At 38.2% G+C, this 11,899-nt stretch overlaps 1 protein-coding gene across 1 annotated transcript in view; it reads left to right on the top strand.

The window, feature by feature from the left end:
• Positions 1–3,492, top strand: part of LOC109243014 (rac-like GTP-binding protein 5) — a 4,761-nt gene extending 1,269 nt beyond the window's left edge. Inside the window, exons 2-7 of the mRNA XM_019409904.1 lie at positions 418–505; positions 608–717; positions 1,066–1,129; positions 2,666–2,730; positions 2,843–2,908; positions 2,990–3,492. Coding sequence (XP_019265449.1) covers positions 418–505; positions 608–717; positions 1,066–1,129; positions 2,666–2,730; positions 2,843–2,908; positions 2,990–3,094 — 498 coding nt within the window. The 3' untranslated portion in view covers positions 3,095–3,492. The remainder of the gene's footprint in view (positions 1–417; positions 506–607; positions 718–1,065; positions 1,130–2,665; positions 2,731–2,842; positions 2,909–2,989) is intronic.
• The last annotated feature ends 8,407 nt before the right edge of the window (positions 3,493–11,899 follow it).

Raw genomic sequence — 11,899 nt, 5'->3', positions numbered from 1 at the left:
GGGTATTGCAGATTTATAATTGAATGAAAGTTTGATACCAAACCTCTTGATTTTATTTATTATGCTTCCAAGTTATATCTTAGAAGAGTCATAACTGCCTTTTGGTGTCTTTTCCTGTACATGTGATAATTGTTTTCCGACGTAGGGTCTTAATTGAAATGTATGTATTGTTTGATCATCAGATGAGGCTTTATTGAAGATCCGGCCTTTGATTTGCCCCTGAGCTTAATAGTCTGGCTTCTAAGTTAGAAGCATGGCTGTTCTCTGTTTGAAGTCATAGAAGGGTGGATTAATAATGAGATTTAAATTTATTTTCTTTCTTTTAAAAAGTTTATTTATAACAGCGGTGGCTGTGAATCGTTCAAATGAAACTTTCTGATTCATCATGCTCTAATTTGTCTACGATGCTGCAAACAGGATTATGTCCCAACTGTATTTGACAATTTTAGTGCAAATGTGGTTGTGGATGGAAGCACTATTAATCTGGGTCTGTGGGATACTGCAGGTAATTTTTCTCTTCTTTTTTTTTTTCAGGACATTTGTTTCAATTTTTCTTTTACCTCATTGTGGCAGACACGCTGACCACTCCTACTGTTTGATTGGTCAGGCCAGGAGGATTACAATAGATTAAGACCCTTGAGCTATCGTGGGGCAGATGTATTTATACTAGCATTTTCTCTCATCAGCAAGGCCAGCCACGAAAATGTCTTCAAAAAGGTCCAATTTCCTTTCTATTATAAGATGTCTAACCTTCAGGTTTTCTTTGCAGTACTTTAGTTGCTTACTGAAATGACTATGAGATTCAGGAAATGAATATATCGCTTTCATCCCCGTTATCTTGAAAGCAGTCCATGACAGATTTTGGCTTGTTTAACTTTTACTTCCATTATTTAATTCAAATCATTAGTGAAAAAACCAATCAACTTGATTACTTAGAATTTCCTTTTCATCAGTAAGGAGTGGTAAAGGATGCCTATGAGAGAAAGAAAATTAATAAGATATATGGTTGCTGCTATTCCACAATTTCCCAGAACTAATACATTTCCTCTTGCTATTTAATTTCAGTGGATTTCTGAATTGAGGCATTATGCCCCTGGAGTTCCAATCATTCTTGTTGGGACAAAGCTAGGTTAGTATGTCCTTGTTAATCTGGTTTTATTGTTAACTCTATTAGCTATGACCTATTTATATCTCTATTTGGTTGGGAAGGTCTCTTCATTTGTCTGCCATTATTTTAAGTTTCTACTTATTTGCATAGGAGATGATTTTCTTGAACTGTTATTGCATCCTTTATATTGGACGTCTTGCGTTGTATGTATAGATGAGCTATGAAATGTCAGACAATCCTTGAAGAGACTTTATTCTTATACCCAATCTATATCAAAATCTGTTATGTTCAGCAGAAGGATTGTTCATATATGTTCTTATTCTGATATGTCGAAAGAATTTGTTCTTGCTGTCTCTACAAATGTAGTTGGGGTCATCTGAGTTACAAGTCAATCATCCCTTTTTGAATCAGTTATTTGTCTATTCTCTGGAATTTGGGCATCGCATTTAGCATTTGACATGCTTCATCTGCACCTTGTTTTCTCCTCCTCCTGAAAAGTTGAGCTTATTGTTACTACAAGCACACAAAGTAACTCAGTGGTGAATAGAGATCCAATAACTAGTAGTGTGTCATTGTGTAGACATTTTGGAATTGTTCTTTCGAGGGAGATTATCTCTGTAATCGAATGACAGTTGCTTCACATAGTAAAATAGACTGCCAAACCATAAATGCTGATATCTACTGTCAGAATTGTGAAAGAATATTATGTAAACTTGATTCCAGATGAACTCTTGCATGAAGCACCTATAATGGTTGGATTTTCTCGTGCTTTCTGGAGAATTTCACCTAAGAACTACTTATGGTGTCGGCCATGAATTTATATTATTTGGCAGAAATATTAGTGCTCAATAGCTTTATCGATGTGAAATCTAACTGGTTGAGAGATGGAGAACTTACCTGTCACAACTGGAATTTGAAGGAGAGGCGGTGTTTGGTTGAAGTTCCATTTCTGCAGGACGCCTTATGCTTTGTGGTTTTAAATTGCTTGCCTAACCCTTGCGTTTTGAGTCATTTACAAAAAAGTTCATAAATTGCCAAGCTAATAACATAACTAGTCTCTGAATAGGAAAGTATGTGTATTGCACTAACTAATTTATACGCTATTCTAGACGTATTCTGAAACACATTCTCTGGACTTTGAAATCCAGTATAAACAGCATGGTGTCTACCTAGGGTCATCACTGAAATTCAAGGATATCTAAGGTTGACGAAAAAGTACATAAACTATTTTCAGTCAAACTTCTGCAACATATTCTGTGCGGACTTTGAAATAAAAGCTTATAATGAGCTTAATGGCTTTTTGTTGTCTACTTTTTGTTAAATAATATTCCTGCTGGTGCTCATGCTGTCTTAATGTGTTTCTAGCTTACACATTTACAATGTCTAACTTGCAATTATCTTGTTTCTTCCTTTTTGGTTAAATAGAATATCTCCAGTTCATTCTGTCTGTTTTACTCCACTTTGCTTCTTCCAATGTGGGCTGGTTCCTTTCGTTTCCTGTCTTCTCTTGTAATTTCTCGTGCTTCTGTTTAATGGCATTAATTGTGCTTCCACTAGATCTTCGTGAGGACAAGCAGTTCTTTTTAGACCATCCTGGTGCAGTACCTATTACCACGACTCAGGTAACCAACTTTTAACATATTTCAGCAATTGTGCATTCTATACTTTTAGACTGAAGGGTTAACGTTTGAGGGGGCTAGTCCTCTAGTATCTCATTTCTGCTTCCCTGTAAAGGGTGAAGAGCTAAGAAAGTCAATTGGTGCTGCGGCTTACATTGAATGTAGTGCCAAAACACAGCAGGTGATTTTCCTATCCAAATAAAGTTTACGTAGTTAAGTTATAAGTCACCTTGTTACATACTTATTTTGCACAAAACTGCAGAATGTGAAGGGTGTTTTTGATGCGGCTATTAAGGTGGTTCTACAACCGCCCAAGCAGAAGAAGAAAAAGAAGAGAAAGGGTCAGAAAGCCTGCTCTATCTTGTGATTTTTCCAAAAGAATGACAAAGAAATGGAGATGTAGACTATTGTCAACCGATTCCTACCTCAAAGAGTGCAGCATATTTGTTACTGCTTGGTAGTCTTGACTAAACACACTAGAAAAGCATCAACCTGGCTAGTGATTGAGATATGGTATGAGCAGAAAAGAGCGCCCTTCGTCTCTTTCTGAGTTAAATTTATATAATCTATGTAACATTTGTAAGATGATTATTACTTGCCTTGGCATCTCATATGTATTGTTGTAGTGGCACCCAACACGCTGATTTAGATTCTGCAAGAGGTTGGATGTGCTATTGTCATTGTGTTGAAACATTAAGATGTTGTAAACTTGTAATGTATGCTGCGTGTATATATTTAATGATTTCTTGGTTTCTTGATGGAAAAGGCTTATGAATATTTTATGCCAACAAAATGGGAGTAAACTTTTGTGGTGTGAAGAAGAATCAGCTGGTTTTTGAACAAATTTGCAGCTTTGATCTAAGGCACTGTAATTGGGATTGATTTAGTTCTCACTGAGTAATCATAAGGTAAACAACAAATAACGGAAAAGTAATATGAAACTGGAAAAAATGAGAAAGGTTCAATTACCGAACAGTTCAATGTTGTAAGATTCTTGTGTAAGCTGCTCATAGGTTCTAAATTTGAAGATGAAATCTGGAATCTGTATTTCCTCAACAATGGTCTCCTGCGTGAACATCAACTCAAACATGTGGTCTTTGGTCTTTAGTTTCAAATTATTTGAACAGCCAAAAAATTCTTCATGATGTACAAACCCATTTACTTTATTTCTTGGTTGAACATTTGGATAAGAGACCTGGCAATGCTTGCGTGAATGCGGTCACTCTACAAAAACGCTTGATTAATTAAAAAGACTAAGTTATTTCGTATATGACTGTAGTATACTGACGCATATGTAAACAGTGCAAACTAAAAGTAAGTTTAAAACATAACCTTTTCATCCATTAGAATAACCTCAATTGATAAGACTATCAGGTCTGTCGCGGTCCGAATTTTCTCAAAGCCTGACAATATGAAACTTTAATTTCCAGTTTATTGACTTATGTTAATTTCGCTAGTAAAATTACTTTCAGCCACCATTAAGTCCTCTGTTAATTGAGAAGAAATATGAATCAAAATGAAAACGTTAATGCAGAGTGTAATCAGTTAATTAACTGTCACGACCCAAGTTCGCCCTCCGTGAACTGTCGTGACGGCACCTAGTCTCTACGACTAGGTAAGCCTAACAATTGCGGAAAAAAATGATAAAAACGGAAGATAACAAATATAGTAGTGTTTAAGATGCCGCTCGGCATATACCAATACAAAATCTCAAAAAAACTGAACAATTCCCAAAATCCGGAATCTCATGAAATCACAAGCTGTGGGATAACTACAGTGTTCTAACTCCAGAGTGTCTAAACAAAAGAAATACAGAAGGGCTAATGTTATGAGAGAGAATGGAAAGGGACTCCTCGGTCTGCGGATGCGGCAGACATACCTCGAAGTCTCTGATGGATCCCCTGCCTCAAGGGTAGTAGGGCTGAGCCGAAGTACCTGGATCTGCACATGAAAAACATGCGCAGGAAGGGCATGAGTACACCACAATGGTACTCAGTAAGTGCCAAGCCTAACCTCGGTTGAGTAGTGACGAGGAAGGTCAGGGCCCTACTGATCTTAGTTGAAAAAACGAAGCAAAGCAGTATAGAATACGACAATATAATTAAATGCTAACAGTATGAAGTAACACAGGATAATAAGAGTAACAACAAATACCACAGAGAAAACTGTTGATACACAATTTTTCCCTATATATTTTTAATATGCAAAATACTTCCGAAATAGCATATGTATGCATATATAAGTATGTCCAAACGTTTTATTATTTTTCCTTAATTTTTAAAAGATTTTTAAATTAATTTATTGCCCTATTTTATCCAGAAAAGCCCAATAATTATTCCCAAATTATCATTTTATTGATTCATTTATTGAACTCTCATATTTACACTAAAACATAGCTAAGATAATTTTGCATATTTTTACAAATTTATCTAGTATTTTTAAGGCTAAATTGCATATAATTGCATTATTAGCCTCTTTTAGATCTAATTACGTTTATGTCTATAAAAATTAGGTCCAATATTTTTAGTTTGATAATTATGTATTATTAATCATTTTAGTACCTTTAATTTATTTACAGAAATTACTTTAATATTTTTTTTAAAAATAAATAAGGGAAATGTGGCTATTTAAAATATAGCCAAATTGTGTTTCAATTGTGGCCTGCATGGAACCCCAATTTTAAACCCAATTACCCTGACCCAATCCCCATCTGAACCTACCCAAACCCAACCCCGTTAAACCGCTCCACGTACCCGATCAATCCAGGCCGTTGATCAAAATGATCAACGGCCACCAAACCCCCTTTCCATAATTAATCCCAAACAACCCCTAAACCTATCATTTCTCTCATTCAGCCGCATCCAAATCCCAATTCTCTCTCAAACTCTCTCTCAAACCCTAGCCGTCACCCTCAACCACCACCTAAAATCGCCCAAATCAATGGCTTCCAAAGCCATTGGAGGCCTGTATCTACCTCATTTGGCTTCTATATGCCCGATTATCACGGTTTCAAGGCTGAATCCTGGGAAAGTTTGGTCCAGACCTTGGTTGTTTTCAGTTCTATGGCTGTCTCCGGTCACCTTTGACTTTGCTCCGGCCAGCCGTGGCTATTCAAGCCTGATTCTTGACTTCTCCTGCTTAGATCGATGATTTTCCAAGCCTTTCTCACCATTTGGGTTTCGTCTGAAACCCTAACCTTTGAGGTTCTTTCGATTTCTTTTAGATCCGTTTAGATCTGTGTTTGCTCTAAAACTTCTAAACGTTTTCTCAAGGTTTCTTCCAAAACTTTGCCTTCAAAACCCCTTTATCTTTTCCGATTTAGGTTTTGTTAAGTTATTTCTAAGCTTTCTCTGATTTTTGACATGTCCTACTGTGTTTCCTTATGTCGTTCTTTTACTAGCGTTTGCATGTCAAGAATCTTAGTTTCTTTTGAGGTTTCTGAATATTTTTTCGTGTTAGTATTTGTTCGATTATTTGTTTTTCATCTCTAGACTCGATTGATGGTGAAAACCCTAAAACTTTGGGTTCATTCGAGTTCTGAGACTATGTGCTGTGTGATTTGCTTATTCATCATCCATGAATTTGACTGGTTTCAAAACCCTAATTTCTTTGGACCTATTCGAGCCTCTGAAACTGCTTCATCTATTTGAAGTTACTCGACTGGATTCAAAGTCCTTTTTGTTTCAACTTCTATTTCTCTATGTGATTTGGTTTCCTGCAATCACTGAAACTAGACTATATTTTTCAGAAAGGTCTTTTTACTTGACCCTTTTTGCATGCTTCTGATGCCCTCTTTTCCCTATTACTAAATTGACCTATGTGACTACCATGTTTCACTGTCTACTGGACTTTGTAATTATTATTGCATGCTGCTTCTCTTTGCCATAGTTTAGCCTCGCATGCCTAATGTTTATGTACTCTTTTATATGCTAAATTTCCCTCTAAAATGACCTTCAATTTTGGACTGATTTCAAACCTCCTTGTGAAATTCTGATTGCACTCGTGTAATTGATTCTTTCCTTGTTTTACTGATTTCCCTGTTTCTTAGATTGATTTGAAAACATCCCTTTAGACTTTTGATTCTCTTGTCTTTAACTTGGTTTATTTGTTTATTCATGGGAACCCATGTTATTCTCCCCAAATCAGTAATCTCTAATCCCTGACTCCTTGATTTACTGTGTGCTGATTGTCTCCATATTCTGCAAATTTATTGTGTTTCTCACCTTATTTGGTTAACCGAGTATTTCAAAGATTCTTCCCTTAATTAAACCCCTATGTACTTACCCCTAATTTTCTATTCTGCACATGATGCTCTACTTGATTTCTTTCCTTAAATGTTTTCTGCCCATTACCGTTTGATTTTAACTCCTTAATTAAAGGAAGTCCTTAGTACTGATTTGATTTTAACTAGTACATAGTTCCATAATTGCTGCTGAACTATGACTCTTGCCTTATTTTCCACCTGTTTCCATACTATAAATACCCTGCTCTTTCATTAACACACACACACGAACACTCTTAGTTTCTGAACTCACACTCATACTCAAAATATTCTCTCTTGCTACTGGTACTGTGGCCTGTCTTCAAAGTCCGGCTACCTGCTTTTACTGCATTTTTGCTTCTTTGAACTGGTATGTCTTGATTAAGATTTCAGCATCACAACAATATGTTTACTTAATACTTTTGTCTTCTTGTCTGCCTACTGCTTGTGTTTAATTCAGTACTTTATTCTAAGCATGTTGTAATTCCCTTCTGCCTGTTCTGAATCTATCATGCATCCTAAACCCCTACCCCAAGGTGTTTGATACTAATGGCTTGTTTGAGGCATGACAGTATTAAGCATTGCTTTCTATGACTCAAACTAGATTCCCCTGGGATCATAACCTCTATGTTACCATTATATGTTGTGTATTCTGGTTGATTTTGTAAGCATAACAACACTCCCTATTGCTGTGCATGCCCAGAATTAACTAATGCCTAAGTACATAGGCTCTTTGCAGTTCCCAATCCCTGAACCCCTTTGTGTGAAATCCTTCACTCTGTAACTGTTTCCCAGCACATCTTTCCCTCTTCTTTACTTCCTTAGTTCTTAAAGCTCTGTTTCTTCACTTGCACTCTCTCTTAGACTTAAGTTCTGCCCCCCTCTTGTGAGTCTTGCCTTGGGACCCATTGAGCTCCCTCTGAACTTGGACACTTAAGGGCCGACACTTCCACACTGTACTTGTCCCTATTCTGGTGATACAATTTGGGTGTGAGCACTGCCCGGAGTCCCATTGAGGCTCTTAGGGAACTCTGACACACTCAAATTGGAGAAAGGCTTTGGATCAATGGACTTTGAGTTGGTCTATCTCGTAACTCAGAGAGGAAGTCAAGAATCAGGCTTCCTCTGATTGTACTTTTCTGTATACTTTTCTGATGTAATTTATTATTCTGGTTTGTAATAAGTTGTAATAAACATTTGGGGCTGGCTAGTGAAAAAAGGGTGGGGAACTATGCATGCAAGTGTAGAAATCATGCCTATAGGGCATTTTTTTTTAAATTTCTGCATATTCAAACTTCTCCTAGAAATCATGCCTCTAGGGTGTTTTTAACTTCTGCATATTCAAACTTCACCTAGAAATCATACCTATAGGGTGTTTATAACTTCTGCATATTCAAACATCACCTAGAAACCGTGCCTATAGGAATATTTTGCATAATTCAAGCTGCATTTAGATACCATGTCTATAAAGTTTAACACAAGTTTCTGCATTTAGATACCATGTCTATAAGGTTTCTGCAATTAGATCCCACATCTAAAACTCAGTAATGCATAGAAATCATGCCTATAGGGATCCTCGAGCAATTCTGATTCGTTTTCATTCACAGTCATGTTAGATATAAAATCAGTAATAGTAGATGCCATCACCCACAGAACCTGTAACCAATTTTTTTTAATTCTTGTACATTCTGCATCTCTTTTGATAATCTAAGTCCCTCACTTAACGAGCTTAACAAGTATGCATATAGGACTTTAAACAATTCATTTCGAGCCTCACTATCTCATCACCTTCTAAAATCAGTAGATATCATGCCTATAAGATTCCGTCTAAACACTTAGGCAAGCCTTAGAGTAATAACTGTGAACTTAATCTATTTCTATTAATCATTACAACCAGCAGGCAGGCCTGATTCGGACTTCTTATCTGAGTTATGTAATGAACCAATCTGCCTCAATATTTTAAAACTCCCTCGTCTTTGGTATTTTTAATCAAGTCCTAAAAGTATGTGCAAGTCATGCTAATTATATGCTTTATTTGTTTAAGGAGGTATATATGAGCCTTTGTTTGTTTATATGCTCTCCCCAAAATATGCAATATGTGTTTTGTATGTCGCCTTAGAGTTTTTACCTTTGAAACTTCAAATAAGCCTAATATCCCTCCCTTTTAGGATTAGTAGTCCTAAGTGCCTTCGGGACTGATAGGAGTGGGACGGGTAATAGCATACAATAAGTAACCGAGACCAATCCGCGCTTTAAATACCTTAACGGGGTGGGAAGAGTAGATATGGATATGATGATCACGCGATAATGTCACGTGTAGCCCCTCATTGAGGAGTGATTACCGGACATTGTGTGGGGCGATCCATATTTTTAATAAACCTAGGACCCTCTCCCTTTATTCTTTATTTCTTTTCTTTAGCAATTTCACTCCTTATTTAAAATTAGCCTTTCTAATTGTTCTTTCAAACTTTCAAACCATTATGTGTTGAAATCCCCTCTTATTTGAGCCTTATCTGCCTATATGCTAATTGCACCTCAATTCACAATAATTGTCTAGCCGGGAACCACACTAGTGGATTCTGAGGGGTGCCTAACACCTTCCCCTTAGAATAATTTCAAGCCCTTACCCTATCTCGGGTTATTCAAATCGAACTCTTTTGGTGTCCTAATGCACCCCAATCATTAGGTGGTGACTCTTCAAATGCAAAACCCAGTTCCCAAAAGGAATGAGTTGTACCTCCAAATGCCGTAAACCCGATTTCGCGAGAAAAAGGGGGCGCGACAGCATGGCGACTCTGCCGAGGAAAATGTAGGCTTTTACCATTTCAGATATTATTGTGAATTTATGCTTCTTTATACGCGCAATTATTTGTTTATTTCTTTTAAGCATTCAATTTCCTTTTCGATTGCAAAACTGACTTGTCTTTTTATTTCTTTCCTTTACTGCTTTCCTTCATTGCCGGTTTAAATTATGAAATTGTTTTATTTACTGCTTTCTTAAACGTGCAAATACGTGACAACGTGCCTTTAATTGTTGCATAATCATGATCAACATCATATTCCACTCGTGCCAAACAAATACCATAGCAACGCTTATAATGAGTGGTTGCGCTCTTCCGATATTATCACCCCCTAAATCCGGAAAAGGCATATTTGCGGTAAAACCAGTCGATCAACGGTGTAGTCGACAACAAATACCATAGCAACGCTTATAATGAGTGGTTGCGCTCTTCCGATATTATCACCCCCTAAATCCGGAAAAGGCATATTTGCGGTAAAACCAGTCGATCAACGGTGTAGTCGACGGTTCCGTGCCTTTCCCCCTTGAGTTGTCCGCTCAAGGGTACCAGTCTAAAACCCCATAGAAACCTTACTCTGTTTAACTGTGCATGCATCATGGTCAAACCTTGCCGAGTTAGTTATGTTGTCCCCATAATGACTCTTTAAGATAGCCTTGTCCAAAGTCCACTGGGTTTCCCTAAACCCAAACGGACACTACCACATTCTGTGCATTCATTTGGAGAACTAAATGCTTTTATGCCAATTGTTGATATTAAATAGTCGAGTCTGGTGGGGGTAAGGGCCTAACCCTTTTGTCTTGCAGAAATATGAGGCACGAAGTCCCCAGATTCGGCATTGTCACCAACATCCACCCAAAATTGCTAAGCTGGTGGGAGGATCTTCACTCCAGTGATCAGACTCTTGTCCGAAAATATCTGGGAAATCTACCTTCCCTCTTGGAAATCCAACCCAACAACAAGATCATAGAAGCTGCTACTTTATTCTGGGATTGTGAGAGGTCCGTATTCCGCTTCGGGGAAATTGAGATGACACCCTTGCTAGAAGAAATAGGAGGATTGGCCAGTATACCATGGGAAACTCCGGGTTTGTTAATGCCTGAGAACCGCAAGGGCAGGGGTTTCCTTAAAATGATGGGTCTAAAGAAGAATCCAGAACTGACATGTTTGAAGGATTCCTACATCCCTTTTGATTATTTGTACGAGAGGTACGGTCACAGCAAATCCTACCGTACCTATCCTGACGAGTTTGCCATCACATCATTGGGGCATATTCACCGAAGGGTCTTCGTCTTCATGTTTTGTTTCCTGGGGATGATAGTGTTTCCAATGAAGAAAGCAAGGATCCATACCAGGCTGGCTATGGTAACTAAAACTATAATGGAGGGAATTGGTGGGCAACCATTCAGTATTGTGCTCATGATCATTGCGGAAATATACCGAGCCTTGGAGAAGTGCCAACAAGGAGCCAAACACTTCGAAGGCTGCAATTTGCTACTTCAACTTTGGCTCATGGAGCATCTCCAAAAGGGTGAATATCGACAAGAGATTCAGCGAAGGGACTGGGATGATCATATAGCCTTCCATCATCCAAGGCGAATGAATTACATGCCCAACATGTTCGCTCAACCAGAGAATGCTAGAGAATGTGTCGAGCTCTTCGACAATCTGACTGAGGACCAGGTACAATGGATGTTCGAGTGGTTTCCGACCGAGGAGTTCATCGCCCAATCCAGGGATGCACCTTTTTTGATATTGATCGGTCTGAGAGGAACATACCCTTACGCCCCTCTCCGGGTTATGAGGCAAGCTAGTAGGAAGCAGGTTATACCCAGGGTCGACAAGATGAGTCACTTCCGGGCTGACTTCCAGGATGATGATAGTCCTTACAAGTGCCAAGCTCAGCATATGTGGCACTGCAAGATTATCATGGGGAGAGATAACATCGAGCCAAACAGATACCACGCTGGCTCTACTCCCTACTATTCAGGCTGGTTGGAGGATAATCATAATGGTCTAGGCCAGCCTGGGTTTAGTAAGAGGGGAAGACCGAAAGCACTGCGAACGCGAGCCTGAGGCCGCGTTCGCAAAGAACAAAATGCCTGTGTAAAAA

Source organism: Nicotiana attenuata, unplaced genomic scaffold (genome assembly GCF_001879085.1).
Source record: "Nicotiana attenuata strain UT unplaced genomic scaffold, NIATTr2, whole genome shotgun sequence".
Classification (NCBI taxonomy): domain Eukaryota; kingdom Viridiplantae; phylum Streptophyta; class Magnoliopsida; order Solanales; family Solanaceae; genus Nicotiana; species Nicotiana attenuata.
The sequence above is the reverse complement of the archived record's forward strand: the minus strand, read 5'-3'. Positions and strand labels throughout refer to the sequence as shown.